The sequence below is a fragment of the Nerophis lumbriciformis genome, linkage group LG25 (genome assembly GCF_033978685.3).
Source record: "Nerophis lumbriciformis linkage group LG25, RoL_Nlum_v2.1, whole genome shotgun sequence".
NCBI classification, from domain to species: domain Eukaryota; kingdom Metazoa; phylum Chordata; class Actinopteri; order Syngnathiformes; family Syngnathidae; genus Nerophis; species Nerophis lumbriciformis.
The window spans coordinates 15,102,461-15,120,082 of NC_084572.2; the positions used below are offsets into that span (position 1 = coordinate 15,102,461).

The following is a 17,622-nucleotide window of genomic DNA, read 5'->3' on the forward strand; positions in this document are numbered from 1 at the left end:
TTATCTCAATATTGTTTCCACCTTAATGAAAGTGCCGGCACTTGCAACTTTGTTTGGCCCAATGGTGGCTCGTTCTGCATTTGTACTCAATCAAAAAGCACAGAAATGGGTCGTGTAACTGTTAGCAAATAACTACAACCAGTTGATAACAGGCTAACAAAGGTATGTTTGTAATTACAGCCTTAGGAACCTTAGGAACACAGTTGGACTTACACAGTTTATTAATAACATGACAAGACTGAGTCACCAACACATGGGATTCCTTGTTTGGGCGCGCAAAAGTACGCAGGCAAACTGATTAGTTTGTTCGGTGCAGTGTTTGGCCAATTTTGCGTCTGACAGTTTAGAACATTACTTAAGACAGTCATAATAGGTTATGATGGCTACAGCTTGAATTTGGAACAAATCAATTCAATTTACATTATTTTCAATGGGAATAATGTTTGACCTAGATTTCCAACATTAAATACAAATATTTGATCGACATTCAAATACATCATGAATAAAAAGGTGCAAAAATATGTATAAAGTTATAATATCTGCCTATTATTAACACAAATACAATATTAGCTATCCAACTCAGAAGACTATGAAGGCCATATTTCTATTTAACATACAGCAAAAATAAACATCAGCTTAGTCACTCATATCTTCTCATCATAATGATTTTTACTTTCTTTAATTACTTAATTTTTATACGAATCTGCATGTTTGGTAGAATTGTTATATGTGCTTTATACAAAGGGATTTTTACCGAGTACCGCTATTTTTTGGGTGCAATTTTCTATTGGGGTTGGTCCAACAGGCTCGTGAAAATTTTGGACTAATGATACGGCTATCAGTACTTTTTAAAATCCAGCTGACTGTCGTAGTTATTACACTCACACGCTGTTACATCCGTTCAGGTGCCGCAGCAAAGCATAAAACAGACACGACGGAACAGCCAATCAGTCGACCTTTTACTGCCACATTTCCGGTTTAAAGGGAGGCGGACGTGAACAGAAAAAGATTTACGTGTCATTGGTATCCCGGATGGGATCAATGCGTGCTAAAAGCAGAATCTAACTGCTAAAATTGGCAGAAATTGGCGTAATGTGGCTGATATGCTGTCATTGTGAGGAAAACAAAGACTGGATGGGACCCATTACCTCCCTGCTTGACATTCCGCATCAAGGGTTGGAATTGGGGGTTAAATCACCAAAAATGATGCCTGGGCGTGGCCACTGCTGCTGCTCACTGCTCCCCTCACCTCCCAGGGGGGTGATCAAGGGTGATGGGTCAAATGCAGATAATAATTTTGCCACACCTAGTGTGTGTGTTGGACAATCATGGGTACTTTAACTTTAAAAGAGGAAATCACGTTTACTGTTTCCATGGAGCCTTGCTGGCCAGGGGCCAGCGCTCTAGCTGGCAGCCCTGCACCCTTCTCGGGCCATCTCTCTGCATGCCGCCTTGACATGCGGCCACCTCAAACTATGAAACTCCATAATACAGAGCCGAACTAATACTATACAGTAATTGGACCACCAGTGTTGAAATAATTACTGTTGCATCTTCGTGTGTGCTTTCTTTTACTTAAAAGCATGTAAACTCAAATGTGTTGGTACATTATGTTATTGCGCTTTTCTTATCTTACATTTTTTTACTTAGAAGTAATCCCTTGTTTATTTGTTTTTTACTACATATGCGCTAAAACTGGCAGGTTAAAAACAATGTAAAAAAAATGTTGATATTATTGGAGATTGGATGATTTTTTGTTGTTGTTACCATATGATCACCCACCCCAAGGATCTGGTAATCAGCTTAGAATAATCACAAAAAAGGAAGCAATAATAGCAAAAATAATAAAGCTAATAAAAATGGCATTTTTTTCACATCTTTACACCAATTACATATAGTATCTATAAAAGTACCGATGAATACCGAGATCACTAAGGAATATCGATATTGGTTTTGGTATTAAAAAAACGATATACATCCCGTATATAATTTTTTAAATATTGTATACGCTACCAGTTCAATATTTTTTCAAGAATCTGAACTGTTTATATATTGTTTTTGTGTGTTGGGTTTTCCAGGTTTTACAGGCACGACCCAACACTTCAAAACAATGTGTTAGATATTATAAAAGATAAGCAATGCTTTTTCATTCAGCAATTCCTTCATCTTATGTAAAATAGCAATCATTTTACATATTTTAACCTTTATATCATTTTTATGTGATTTCCATGACAAAATAAATTTTGTTTTACAAGTTTTTTAAGGATGACCATAACCCTATGTCAGAGTATCTTTAATTTTAATTTTAATATATTTGTTTTCAAACACTTCTTAAAAAATTGTTTATATTTTGTCCTGAATAAAATAAGGTTATGCCATCTGCAAAATTTATCTTTTTTGCAAAATACTTTCTAATACAATGTTTTCCCCAAAGCCAGGAGACCTTCTTTGAGCACCCAGACAGACCTGTCAATGAGGACTGTGTCCTACACCACCCCCAGGGCCACCCCTCGGCCCTCCCTAACCCCAGCAGCATCGCCAACACATCAGACCCCCACCCACTCCCCGACGCCGCCCCCAGATAGGTTTCGCAGCTCCAGCCAAGCAGTACTGTACCTGCGACCCGACCAGAATAAGAGTTGCATAGACAGCTCGGGCTACTCCTCCTCTGAGGGCGCCAATCTTAGACCGCCGGCTAACACTGCTAGGACCTGCACCACCAGCTCCACCACTACCAGCAGCAACAAAGTCAGAAGTAACATTGGGTCTGCCGGCATTGGATACAGAGTTCGACTCAACAACGCCGCCTATAGTTTTAAGGGTGTGTGCATGTCCTTGTGCATATGTTTGTCATAAACTTTACAATACCCACATTCTTTGTTTTTCTTGCAGAGTCCCTATCAGCAATGACCACAAAAATAATACATCTGACATCTTTAGGTATGTAACGTTTTGTGTGTTTTTGTGTCCGTGACTATGCTTTTAACATGAACTACAAACCTAATGGAACAAACAATTCAGCATTTCGGTCACGTTTTTCCGTATCCACCGTGCCAATATTAAAAAAAAAAAAAAAGGTCCTTCCCAAATCCCAAGCCTTCCCCACAATGTCCTCGGTATTACTTTAGCTCGTTCAGGGCCATATTTTCCCATTTGCACTTAAGTGTTTTTTACGCCCTTTTGAACGCACATTCCTCTTATTCATATTTTCTCAGCCTGCGCACACGCCCACTCCATGTAAGCTAGGCAAAAGTGCTTAAGTCGATTACTAATAAGGCGTACTTCCTTTTTTTCCTTGGTTATGTGAAAATTGTGTAGCATGGATTTTACTGACAATTGTGAATGTCATTGAAATGCATGAACAATGTTATCACTTTAAATGTGAAAAAGCTGAATTACCGTATTTTTCGGAGTATAAGTCGCACCGGAGTATAAGTCGCACCTGTCGAAAATGCATAATAAAGAAGGAAAAAAACATAAGTCGCACTGCATCCCGGCCAAACTATGAAAAAAACTGCGACTTATAGTCCGAAAAATACGGTAATCCAGGCTGTGCTTGTCACGGCGATGTAGTATGCACACTACAACAGCCTCTTCCTCCTGACTTGATGTGAATAATAATTCATAGATGAAACTTTGTTTCACTTATTATAACCACTCTGACAGTATCACTCTGACAGTATTTGTGATATCAAGAGTTCTGTTTAGTACATACTTGTGAAGCCATTACATCAGAGGGGCTTGACGGCTGTTTGTGTGTGTGTGCTTGAGCGTAGGAGCGTGATCATTAGATATTAACTGTCAAAAAATCTAGTTGTATTAATTGATAAATGCTACATTATTTACTATATTTTCCGGACTATGGAGCGAACCGGTATAAAAGTTGCACCCCAACAAATTTTAGAAGAAAAAAATATGTTTACATATATTAGTCGCAACGTACTATAAGCCGCGGATATATACGTTGTGAAATTAGTTATTTTACACAAAAATATTTTGTAAATGTTTATTTACATACCTTAATTGTTTCCAAACGTTGCCTGTAGCACGGCAGTAAAATGGATGATCAAACAAAACAGAAGTTATCGGTAGAAAATGGATGGATGGATGGAATTCAGAGTGCCATTATTGTTCCTGTTATCCTCATTTCAAGTTAGCAGATGTCTCACTGGAAACGATCAGAATAGATTGTGAAATATCGTTTTATTACGTGTGTGGTGTACACTGCATCCAAACTTCAAGTGCAATATAATGTTTCACCTTCCATGTTATCCTAGCCTCAGAAGTGCGTAAGAATAAAAATACTTAATAGGCGGAAGGCCAGATTTGATAGGGAAAGCCCACATTTAAAGCTTGCTGCACCCAAACTCCAAACTTGGAAGGCAATCTACACATTTTAGCAGATTTTAATCCTAGAATTTGAATAAAACAAAACAAAAAATAGAAAAAAATATATATCCAGAGTGTCTTGAGTCGGTACATGCTTTTTTTTGCATACTATGAAACAATACTTATTCAACTTGTCTTTGTCCTGCAGCCACTAAATGCTTACTCAGCAACCAATCAAAGAAGATTTGCATTTCTGTCTTCCTTCTTGTTGCCGTTCTTGCCTGTAAGTATCACTCTTTTAAATACACATTATTAGTATGAAATCATCTCGTTTTCACTTTGAGTCAAAACAACAAATAATAAAAATCACCTTGGATTCACACAAGAGTGTTTTCCTCATGCTCTCCTCCAGGTGTTTGGTTCCTTCCTCCATTGTTGCCCTCTCTCACCTCCATCATGCTCCTCATAAAGAACCCGTCAGAGGCCACCAAGCTCATGCATCAAAATGTTCAACCCCCCATTCTGTCTTCTCAGCCAAACACCATACAGCCCACATCTGCAACGGTATCGCTAACTAGCTGCATGACCTATATAAAACAATGCTTTGCAAGTGCTTTTACGCTCTCTGAACACATTAGTTACACCTGCAGTTTATTTGGATCCAACACAAGAACACAAATAATAATGTTGTTTTTGATAATCGTACTATTTTTTTTTTAAACCCAACCCTATTAATTACAGTCTAGTCCAGGGGTGCTCATTACGTCGATCGTGAGCTACCGGTCGATCTCGGAGGGTGTGTCAGTTGATCACCAGCCAGGCATTAAAAAAATAGTCCTAAAAATGAGCGATCATAAATCTTCATTATGACGTCACTTTCGTCACTTGATTGACATTCACGGCACCCGAGGGTCTTCTGAGATGACGCTGGCTGCTGCCAGCTCATTAAAATTACCGACTGGAAGGCGAGAAACACTTTATTTCAACAGACTCTGGCGCCGTACCTGTCAAAACTCCAAAGACCAACTGCACAGTTGCACAGTTGCACAGTTGCGCAAACAAAATAAGAGTCTCAGAAAGCTGGCGTGCACAAGCTAGCAAGCTACGGAGTTTGCCGTAAATGTATTTCTTGTAAAGTTTTTACAAAGGAGTACGGAAGCTGGACAAATAAGATGCCAAAAACCAACCACTTTCATGTGGTAAGGAGGACTTTTTTTTCTCCTCCATTCGAAAATGCGGACGTTATCAGCACCACTGTCTGATTCCAATCAATGCAAGTCATCAGAATCAGGTAATACACCAACTTATATTCTTGTCTTCATGAAAGAAAGGAATCTATATGTGTTAAACATGCCTGTATTATCTTTAAACACCTTTAACTTATTAACAATATTAACTATATGTGTTAAACATGCTTGTATTATCTTAAAACACCTTTAACTTGTTAACAATATTAACTATATGTGTTAAACATGCTTGTATATCATTAAACACCTTTAACTTGTTAACAATATTAACTATATGTGTTAAACATGCTTGTATTATCTTTAAACACCTTTAAGTTGTTAACAATATTAACTATAAGTATTAAACATTCTTGTATTATCATTAAACACCTTTAATTTATTAACAATATTAACTATGTGTTAAACATGCTTGTATTATCATTAAACACCTTTAACTTGTTAACAATATTAACTACATGTGTTAAACATGCTTGTATTATCATTAAACACCTTTAACTTGTTAACAATATTAACTACATGTGTTAAACATGCTTGCATTATCTTTAAACACCTTTAACTTGTTAACAATATTAACTATATGTATTAAACATACTTGTATTATCATTAAACACCTTTAATTTTTTAACAATATTAACTATATGTGTTAAACATGCCTGCATTATCATTAAACACCTTTAACTTGTTAACAAAAAAATATATTTCATAAATAAGTAAATATAAATTATTTATATAAATGAGGTAGATCCCCACGACTTGATCAATTGAAAAGTAGCTCGCCTGCAGAAAAAGTGTGAGCACCCTTGGTCTAGTCCCATTTTGAAAGTGAATTGGTCTTAATTGATTAAATGTATTTGTATTTGCTTAAATCTAGCATCTGATCTGCCTTTATTCAGAAAATATACTAAAAATATTTGACTAAACTTTTTTGTTGGAATAAAATAAATATCAACTTCAATGTTTATTTTTTATTACATTTTAATATGGTTACATAATTACCTTGTAAAACAGTTGGGGATTGAAACAGCCTTATTACAAAAATGGGATTTATTTACAGTATCAGTAATGTAGTCAAAATATTCCAAATAAATACATGCCATATAAATTGATATATAACATTTACAATGATAAATGTATCATAATGATTACATACAGTAAATAAATAAAACTGATTGAATGATTCAAAGCAGAATATCTGAAATAGCACTTGTGTTGGATCTAATTTACCAAGCATGTGTAGCTAATGAAGTGACCGCTTATTGTCTATTCCATTCAAACCAATATAAAGCGCCATTTTGTCTTCATTGCTCCCTTTAGGATTCTGCCTTTCCCTCTGTGCCTTTTGATGTGGAAGCAAAGATGCAGCATCTTTTGGTAAGCAAATTACTACTAATAAGGCTTGCGTTTCAAAGATGGTTATCATCAAATCAAGATTATTTTTTTCCAAAACCTTTGTATAGAGAATTTCTGACAATTCGACTACGAGTTGAATGGTCGAAGTCTGACTATTCTAGGACACTACTACCTTTTAGCATTGATGAATATGACTGAGCATGTATGTCCTTGCAGGAGGATCTGCAGCTGAAACAGGAGCTCCTCTACAAGGTAAAATAAGAGATTAATTAATTATAGGGCACATTGTACATCTTCAAAAACCAACCTTTATGGGGGGGTTTCAGATCAAGGAGCAATTTGAGATGGACTTACAGAGTATGAGGGATGATCTTAAGGCAGTGGAGGCGAGTAGTGGGTTGCACCTTGACCAAGAGGTCACTATACTGGGAAAGCGGATACATGACCAGAAGCAGGATTTCCACGGGGTCTTCTCCACTCTCAGCGCCAGAATCCAAGCTGTGGAAGCCCACAATGCTGAGGTGATGATGCTGTTACCAGTTAAACACGTGATAGCTGCTTCTTTAACTACTTTGTGGATTAACACAACGTCCTCGGTGCTTGCAGTTGTCTAAGGAGGTGTCGTCCATCCAGTTGCTGCCTCCTCCGGTGCCTTGCCCTGACATCAGTGCCACCTCCAGCCAAAAACATCTCACATCAGAGCTCCAGCAGGCCATGGAGAAGTGGCTCACTGACCGCATCCAGGTAAGTTGAGAGCATTACAATGAATAGTGGAGATAGAAATACTCTGTTCCAAGGTCAATCTGTCGCCATAATTTAAATAGTGCGGTCTGCACCATTTAGCACTTTTTTTTTTTTGCACTTGCTATTTAGCACATGTTATTTGGGATCGTCTTAGATCAGGCCCTGAGTTTTGAACGAAGTAATAATGTGAACTGTTTTTATATAAAATAAGCAAGTCACTGTTTAATCTTTTAAATTTTTGAAAAATGTGTACCGGTACATGGTGGGACAGGGGTTAGTGCATGTGCCTCACAATACAAAGGTCCTGAGTAGTCCTGAATTCAATCCCGGGCTCGGGATCTTTCTGTGTGGAGTTTGCATGTTCTCCCCGTGACTGCGTGGGTTCCCTCCGGGTACTCCGGCTTCCTCCCACCTCCAAAGACATGCACCTGGGGATAGGTTGATTGGCAACACTAAATTGGCCCTAGTGTGTGAATGTGAGAGTGAATGTTGTCTGTCTATCTGTGTTGGCCCTGCGATGAGGTGGTGACTTGTCCAGGGTGTACACCGCCTTCCGCCCGAATGCAGCTGAGAGGCCCCAGCAACCCCCTGCAACCCCATAAGGGACAAGCGGTAGAAAATGGATGAACGGGTGTGCCATAACTTTGATTTTAAGTACAGTGGTACCTGGTTTTTGCAAGGCCCACTTCCCATGATTTTTGGCAAAGTTGTTGCCTCCGTTTTTTAGTATCTTAGTTATCGTACGGCCAAACTAATTTGCCTGGCTATCATTCTGCAGATTTGAGTGCCTAAAGAATCACACACATTGCTATCTCAGTCTCTACTTTTTTTTGTTTTAAGTATGGCTGTGAAATAAGTCAGTTAGCGAGTTTCAGCATTTTGACAAAGGTGAGAATCACTATTAAATTCAGGAACTCGGAGCAAAGTGCAAACAGTTCTTTAGAGAATGGGTTTTCGATTCATATTTTTGGGTGTCTGGAACTGATTAATTAAATTTGCATTATTTTTAATGAGAAAAAGAAATTGTTCGGTTTTTGTCTGGCCTTTTGGAGAGAAAATCTAGGTCAGACTGTATTAACAAATATGTAGTCTTTGTACAGTACACACACATGTGCTTTTCCCAACACCCCTTGTTGATGCTCAGAACTTAATTTTAAAATAAGTGTTACAAAAAAATCTAAGTTTGCATAATGATCGTAACAAACATATATCCCGTTATACATTGACGTCTCACACAGTGTCACCCAAAATAGCGGTGGGTGTTTTTTTTGTGTATTTTTCACAAAAATCCCAAGATAAAGCAAAGGCATTTGGTTTTTGAGGTTCCACTACAATTTGGAAAGGTTGTTTGGCTCAAATTCCAAGGGTGACGTGTGATTGTCACACAGGCTCAGGATGCAATGAGACTACAGGACAAGAGAACCCACTCAGACCTGCAGCCTGTTGCTAACAAGATGGCTGACTTCGCCTTGGAAACTCAAGGTAATAAACATCCATGTTTCCTTTTATGGACCTTACCTAATTTGTGATTTGTGTTCAATTTGCAGGGGCCAGCGTGGTCAGCACCCGCTGTTCTAACACATATCAGACCCGCACTGCATGTGTCACCTTTTTTGGAATCCCATTGTTGTACCCCACCGAAAGCCCCCGCACTGTCATTCAGGTGACCTGCTTTCTCTTATGTCTTCCTGTGTTTTCTCTCCTACTCCGATAAAACCTTCTCATCTCCCTCTCAGGGCCACCCGGTGATGCTTCCAGGCAAATGTTGGGCTTTCCATGGCGTCCAGGGGACGCTCGTCATCGCCCTGTCTCACCCCATAAAGATAACGCACGTGACGCTGGACCACGTGCCACGCTATAACACCCCCAATGGTCGCATTGACTCTGCCCCCAAGGACTTCGCTGTCTATGTAAGTGATTCCTGTTTTTGGGAGGCTCAACTTGGGGAGGGGGGAATAACTTACTTTCAAACCTGTACCTGCACAAAATATGCTGCTTTTTACTGTGCCCAAAATCTACTGAATACTGTAAAATAAAACAAACTGCTTTTTGTATTTAATATCAGAAATATATTAATTCCTATGGCAAATGTTGCTGAAAGCCGATAACATAAAATAGCTTCGCTCACTACCACAAGTCACCACCAGATGGCAGTGTGCTTTCTAATCGCTTCTAATCAAGTATTTTCTGTTGCATTAAAGGGGAACTGCAATTGTTTTGGAATTTCTATAATTCACAATCTTTATAAAAGACAAGAACACATGTTTTTTTTAATGCATTCTAACTCGTAATTAAACGTTAAAAAAAAGTCAGCTTACAATGAAGCCAATGGGAGCCATGACATTAATTCGTCTGTTGCGTTTATTTCGACCAGTGTTGTGCCGTCAGGGCCAGCGAGGCCTTCTCTGCTGGCCTAACATAAATCATTATCATAAATGTATAAAAAAATGTATTTGTAGTTTACTTTCCATAAATATATAAAAGTACTCATCATATTCTCTTAGTGTGTGTTTGGACTCTAGAAAGAGGTTCCGCAGCCTCCGAAGCAGAACCTCCAGGTTCTGTAGCAGCTTCTTCCCTCAGGCCGTTAGACTCTTGAACGCATCATAATTAAATTATCCCCTCAACTCCCCCCAAAATGGATTAACTCGCTGGAATAAAAAAGACAATATAACATACATCCATAAACGTGGACGCATGTGAAAAAGTGCAATATATTTATCTGTACAGTAATCTATTTATTTATTTTTATATATTTAAATATATTTATTTATTTTATATATATATATTATATATATTTATTTATTTATATATGCACCTTATTGCTTTTTTATCCTGCACTACCATGAGCTTATGTAACGAAATTTCGTTCTTATCTGTGCTGTAAAGTTCAAATTTGAATGACAATAAAAAGGAAGTCTAAGTCTAAGTGTCATATTAGGCTCCAATGTTGCTTGTTTTTAAGTTACAGCTTTTATCCAATCAGAATTAAGCTAGCTTGTTGCCAGCACTGTATGAATTCTGCCGGAGGCCTTCTGAATCAACATAGCGGCGACTGCGCAGTGTAAACGAACGGAGTACATTCGGTTGATAGGTGCGATAGCCAATCAGGTCACGGGTTATTGACAGTAGTTCATCGAGGTAGCCTTACGTTAAATCCGACTCTGATTGGATTCTCACTTGTCACTCCCAAGTGAGTGTCCAATCACAAGTTGTGATTTGCGAATGCAGGAAGTGGCACTGGAAGCATACCCGGCAGGCAGAGAAATCGCTGGTACTCACCTTTTTAACCCTCAAAGAAGGAGTGCAAAACGTTGATTAGGTGGCATATATATATTTGCAAGGCCGTTTTCAAGGAGGATATTTAAAGAAAAACTAGATTTTGTGAGACTAGGTCGGCTGGCCGACCCCCGGAAGCGTGCTAAGCTGTCCCGGCAGTGAAATGGTTTGCCCGCCACCTCCACTCCAATCAACCAACTATGAGCGGTGCCACTGACTTATACAGCGTCGGATGGGTGTTACTAATTGTGAGTTTAAATATTTACTTTCTTTATTTTTTCATATTTAATGTTTTTTGCAATTATTAAAATGTTGACAGTACCACGTAAGATATGTTTTAATTGCTGATGCAGCTTCATTGGTTTTTAAATGTGCCGAAAAATATCCCCTTTTGTACACTTTCAAGGTTATTCAATGCACAGTAGTGCGTAAGTGTGTTTCTGTATAGTATTTCTCCAGCCGTGGCCATGTGGTGATATAAATGATGGTATTTTGAGAGGTATTTATTTATGTTGGACTAAGTAGGACATCACTAAAGGCCTAGGTTGGAAACGCACGGCCCGGCACCGATAAAACCCAATAACTAAACATCCAAAAACCACCAACAATACTCTATTTATATTTTGTGACCTAAATATTTACTAATTAACAATATTAGCAATATTATCACTATAAATCCTAAGATTAATGTCCTACATTTGGCCACACATTGATCAGAGTCCTGACATCATCAGCTGGTGAGCTGCTTTCTCGGCTCTGAGTTGGTGGAAGTTTATTCTAGATTATAAATCATGCCTCTCACATTGATCGTAAAATTATGTGGACAGCACGGTGGCAGAGGGGTTAGTGCATCTGCCTCACAATACGAAGGTCCTGAGTAGTCTTGGGTTCGGGATCTTTCTGTGTGGAGTTTGTATGTTCTCCCCGTGACTGCGTGGGTTCCCTCCGGGTACTCCGGCTTCCTCCCACTTCCAAAAAAACATGCACCTGGGGATAGGTTGATTGGCAACACTAAATTGGCCCTAGTGTGTGAATGTGAGTGTGAATGTTGTCTGTTTATCTGTGTTGGCCCTGCGATGAGGTGGCGACCTGTCCAGGGTGTACCCCGCCTTCCGCCCGATTGTAGCTGAGATAGGCTCCAGCGCCCCCCGCCACCCCAAAAGGGAATAAGCGGTAGAAAATGGATGGATGGATGGAAATTGAGAAGATGGTCAACTTTGACAGCCAACTTATACCCGGAGATGGCGAGAAAGACATGCGAATGACGTTGGTTTGCACCCACCCTAACCTTAACCTTTTGCGAGGATTATGAATACGGGAATGTATCAACATCCTAACAGTCGGCATCCAAGTGAAAGCAGACATTATACAGTAAGTTATGTTTTATTATGTTTGTTGGCTCTCGTGAGTTGTAAACAGTGTTGTAAGTGAACGCTGTGACGCGTATATGAAATTAATGCGCCACCGTATGCTTAAAATGAAAAAAAATTTTAAATATTACATGTTAATATGAATGTGCCTTTTGTTACATTACTTATATACTTACAGCCTGTATATAAAACATTGATGGAAGTGTTTGGATGTTTTTTAAGCACTTTATAGGTAGAATAGAGCAACTCACAAAGGGTCCATTCATTGTAAGCAGATTTTTGCTCGCATTTATTTACTAGTTGAAGATATTAAAGAAAAGAAAAACGTATGTGTGCTTGTCTTACACAAGGATTGTGAATGAGGCAAAATTCCAAAAATGTGCACTGCCCCTTTAGCAAAAAAGCGGCAAACAATTTTTCTAAACTGCCATTATTAAATTGTGATACGTTTTTGGAGAGCTGCAAAAACACTGAATTGTTTTTACATCAATCTTACTCACACACAAGTAGGCGAAAACTTTTTTTTTTAAGGCCTTTGTGTAGAGTTTTGCGCTACAAAGTAAAGAAATGTATAAAGTCAAATGGCAATAAATGAAATCTGAAATAAATTAAATTGTTCATTCAATTATGTAACACTATTGACTATGATTTTATAACCAATACATTTATTTCTGATTAAAATGTTTAATGATGTTTTTAATTACTTTTTTTGTATTTGTACAACATTTCATTTACCTTTTTCTTTAGACTAGTGCACTTGAATATTGCCTCAAATGTCTTACTGTTTCGAATGTCTGTATGGGGTTGACGAAAACTTGATGTACATTTGTGACCCAGGGGATGAAGAACGAAGTGGAAGAAGGAACGCTGCTGGGAGCGTTCACGTACAACAAGGATGGCGAGCCCACGCAGACTTTTGAGATTCCCGTGAGTTTAAAGTGACACAAATAAATGTAATAATTCCCACACCCGGTTTCTTACGTTGTCATCTCTACTTCTGCAGAACCCCAGGGATGTAGTCTATCAAGTTGTGGAGCTGCGCGTCCTCAGCAACTGGGGTCATGTAGAGTATACGTGCCTCTACCGCTTCCGCGTGCACGGCATCATGGCAGCCGCCACATGATTGCAGGTGGTGAGTTCCACCACTAGGGGCCGCTAAATTTTTTGCACTGGTTCTTGAAAGACAATTCTTTCAAGAGTCGTCACTATACAGCAAAATGCTTGGTTGATAAAATAAAAAAAACACAGTGTGGAGGTACATACTTTTTATTGGACAGGCGCAATACATATCTCATCATTTAATATATTTACTATAGTTTTACTTTGCCTGCTGAAAGAATGTACCCAATTAAAATCAGGCTAAAATGAGACATATTCACCTTAACTATTCCTTTTCTTCTTGTTACTTAAAATACTTGAACACCTTTTCTAGCAACGTGTTGATCCATGATGCTCGTCTTTAAAAAAAAAAAAAGAAAAGAAAAAAAACTTGAATTGTATATAAATCAGAAGCCAGGAAAGAAAATGTATTTGTTTGACAAAGAATATACTTGTGTCTGTGTTACAGGACTTTAATGCAGAAATTAAAATGTGTGGTGAACGATACAAATGTCTAGGACTGCCGCACCGAAAAGAAAAACTTGGAAAATGTCAGAAATAAAACTTGTAGATGATAAAGTGGTTTTGCTACATGGCTAAATTAAGAGAGTAAAATCTCTGTTTTCATCGTAATTAAGTTTATATATATATATTTAAAAATAGTAATAATAGGACACTAAAGTTGTATTTTAAATATATACTTTTTATATTACCTTTGTACTATACAAAGTATAATAAAGTCCAACTTTAATCTGACTTAATTTTCACCATGTCATAACTTAATTATTGTAATATTTAAACATTTTACTTATTTGCATTAAATTCAGTCTTCCTACTCTATTCCCGAATATGTCATTAGGCAAAATTGAAATCTTCTCTTCTCGTAAAATCACAACTTTATTGTTAGATGATTAAAACTTTATTTTTGTAGCTATCTAGCTAGAGATGGGTAAACAAGACCTTTGTGAGTGTGTGTCACACTCACTAGCAGCGTTGACACCACTGATACCGTGTTGGTGTCATTTTTTTGTTTGTTTTTTTATAAGAATATTAAGGATCAAAATGATCTGACTCTGGAACTTTTAAGTTTTCTTAGTTCCATTTAGATCGTTGATGTCTTCTTTCAGGATGAGCTGTTATTCGTGCGTGAGCCGAAAAGAAGCATTTCCTCTGTTTGGCGCCTCACAAACGACACAGCGGTCCTATTTTCTATTAGATTCACACATCAAGGTGTATCACTTTAAACAGGCATCAATAATTCTGTATCGTTTGACCCGTCACTAATTAAGACGTTACATTTTGAATGTCACAATTTTATTTTCAATGCCGTCAAGAACGATGGGACTTTTCCAAATGTAAAACACGACTTTATTTTCCCAAAATTACAAATGTATTTTTGTAAAATATCTTAACTTTATTGTAATATAATTAATTTATTATAAATTGTACTAGGGTTGTATGGTATACCGGTATTAGTATAGTACCGCGATACTAATGAATCATATTCGGTAATATACCGCCTCTGAAAAGTACCGGTCCGCCAGTCCCCCCGTGTCCTTGTCGTTGTCACATTGTGTCATTGCTGGTTTACGAGCAGACGAGCATGTTCGGCAGCGCACAATCACTGAGTACTTACAAGCAGACACAGTGTGTAGACAGAAAAAGGAGAACGGACGCATTTTGGCTTAAAACTAAGGATAAAGGTGAAGTTATAACACTGAAACGCCCTCAGGAAGAGGTGCTCTAAGACATGGCTAGCTAGCTAGCGGCTAAAGTCCAGCCGCAGTCTGCAGTGTTTTAGCTACTTCTAAATCACTAATCCTCGCCTCCATGGCGACAAATAAAGTAAGTTTCTTACAAGTATCATCCCTGCAGGACGAGGAATAGCTAAACATGTTTCACTACACACCGTAGCTCACCGGCATCACTATGTAATCAAATGCCGTTTGTGGATCTACACCTAACATCCACTGTAATGATACCAAGTACAGGAACGTATCTAGTCGATACTACAATGATTACGTCGATATTTTTTGGCATCACAACATCATCTTTCGGGTTTTTTTTTTATTTATATTATGTTTATAAACTCAGGAAATATGTCCCTGGACACATGAGGACTTTGAATATGACCAATGTATCAGAATCAGAATCAGAATAGTTTTTATTGCCATTGTTTGAGAACGGGTTCACAAACTAGGAATTTTTCTTGGTGCGATCGTGCAACATAAAACACATATAACACAGAATAGGTAATAAAAAGAGCTGTAACTGAGCTATCAGATCTTGTTATTGTTCATGTGCCTGATGGCCGAGGAGAAAAAACTGTTCAGGTGGAGGGAGGTGTGGGTCTGGATGGACCGTAGTCTCCTGCCTGAGGGGACAGGGGAGAATAGTTTGTGTCCAGGGTGATCCTGTAACTACTTGGTATCGGATTGTTACCCAAATTTGTGGTATCATCCACAACTAATGCAAAGCATCCAAACAACAAAAGAATAAGTGATTATTATATTTTAACAGAAGTGTAGATAAAACATGTTAAAAGAGAAAGTAAGCAGATATTAACAGTGTAACGACTTCTGGTAATACTGAAATGTTATCATTAATTGCATAAATATCGGCTGTTTTGAAAAAATTACAACTTGTCTCCTGATAATATCAATACTTGATTCATAAATGTGTGAGTTCTTAAATGACCACTGTTTCTGCAAATACTTTATTCTTATATTGTTAGGACTTTAGTATTGTTAGGACTTCAGTCCCCACTCCGCATCCATGCGGGTCTTGCGTGTGATCAACCTGTGATCCCGTTAAAAAGCGCACAGCTGGCCGTCAACCTTACCACTCAAGTCTGAATGGCGAGTGCGATGGGCGCCACAAAACCGAGCGAGCCCTTGGGTAACTTGTGTTTTTGAACCTTCGAGTCACTGGCAGATAACCGCAGCCCACCCAGCAGCTTGTTATAAGCACCCCAACCAGAACTAGCCATGCCTTAAAATTATTTCTATAAGATATTACTTTTTTTGTTATATAAATACGAGTTAATCGTAACATCATGACTTTACGTAAGTCAAATCTTAAAGGGGACCTATGAGGAAATGTGGATACATTTGTGTAGCAGTCAGCGTTGTTTCCTCATACCTTGCGTGAAACCTAGACGCCAGCATGAAAGGCGAGCATGCTAACCACCAAGCTAAAAGCCGCGGCTATCTGCTCAGATAGCAGCAACATATTCATGACCCGGTCAAACTGGCAGGTCTGTGTAAAACTTGCACGCAGTTTTGGATGCCTCTGTTCGCTGTGTTTTGTAATCTGGCTACGTGGTGACATCACAGCGAGGTGGATGTACTACTTTAGTAAGTAAATGTCACAAAAAAATGGTAGGATGAAATATTATTGACATCTAATCATGCACATGATACCAGACGTGCAACATGCGGAGACATTTTTATGGAGCTGTGAATCGATCGAGTGTGCAGGTGTACCTAATGGTGTGACCTGGTGAATCTTTAATTTAAGGAAGTTTATTTTCGACTGTCCGGATAAAAAAAAAATATCAGCGATGATTTCAAGGTATATATTTAAATTATGTGCATTTTAAAAGATAAATGATACTTTTGGAGAGGGTGGGGTGGGGTGGGGTTTAATTTGCTATCTGGGAACGCCTGCACAATCAAGCATCCTGAGCAAAGTGTATTCACAATTTATATATAATACATACACAAGGAAGTGTTTTAAATGTAGATTAAAATCATCATAGGTCAAAGCAAATGTACTTTGCAGGAATAGAATACATTTTACAAGAATATGCGACTTAACCTCTTAAGGCCCAAGCTGTTTGTTTACATGCTTTTTTTATTTCTCTTTGCTATTTGGGCTTATTGGACCCTAATTAGAATAAAAACTAAGAATCATCTTTTGATATGATGTACTTATAGTCCATAAGTACACAAACGTGTACTTCATGTTTAGTGACATACTAATTCTTATTTTTACCCTTTTTTTCCAAATTCCATTGTATGTTATACTCTTCTGACACCACTAGATGGCAGTATAAGTCCATATAAGCAGCCATAAGACCCCAATTCAGTAGTGTACACAATTTTGGAAATAAGAACTAAATAGTGCTTTCCACGCATGTAGCCACTAAGCCTTTAAAGGTTTTAATGTACTATATTGTAGTTTTTTCCTCTAAATAATATTAT

The 17,622-nt window shown here is 38.1% G+C and overlaps 1 protein-coding gene across 2 annotated transcripts in view; it reads left to right on the plus strand.

Annotated features, from left to right (window-relative positions):
* Positions 1-17,042, plus strand: part of sun2 (Sad1 and UNC84 domain containing 2) — a 32,819-nt gene extending 15,777 nt beyond the window's left edge. For both annotated transcript variants that reach the window (XM_061983872.1, XM_061983870.1), the window contains exons 4-16: positions 2,435-2,821; positions 2,893-2,940; positions 4,538-4,612; positions 4,742-4,893; positions 6,891-6,947; positions 7,143-7,178; positions 7,253-7,447; positions 7,533-7,670; positions 9,059-9,152; positions 9,218-9,333; positions 9,407-9,580; positions 13,157-13,246; positions 13,323-17,042. In XM_061983872.1, coding sequence (XP_061839856.1) covers positions 2,435-2,821; positions 2,893-2,940; positions 4,538-4,612; positions 4,742-4,893; positions 6,891-6,947; positions 7,143-7,178; positions 7,253-7,447; positions 7,533-7,670; positions 9,059-9,152; positions 9,218-9,333; positions 9,407-9,580; positions 13,157-13,246; positions 13,323-13,442 — 1,682 coding nt within the window. In that variant the 3' untranslated portion in view covers positions 13,443-17,042. The remainder of the gene's footprint in view (positions 1-2,434; positions 2,822-2,892; positions 2,941-4,537; positions 4,613-4,741; positions 4,894-6,890; positions 6,948-7,142; positions 7,179-7,252; positions 7,448-7,532; positions 7,671-9,058; positions 9,153-9,217; positions 9,334-9,406; positions 9,581-13,156; positions 13,247-13,322) is intronic.
* The last annotated feature ends 580 nt before the right edge of the window (positions 17,043-17,622 follow it).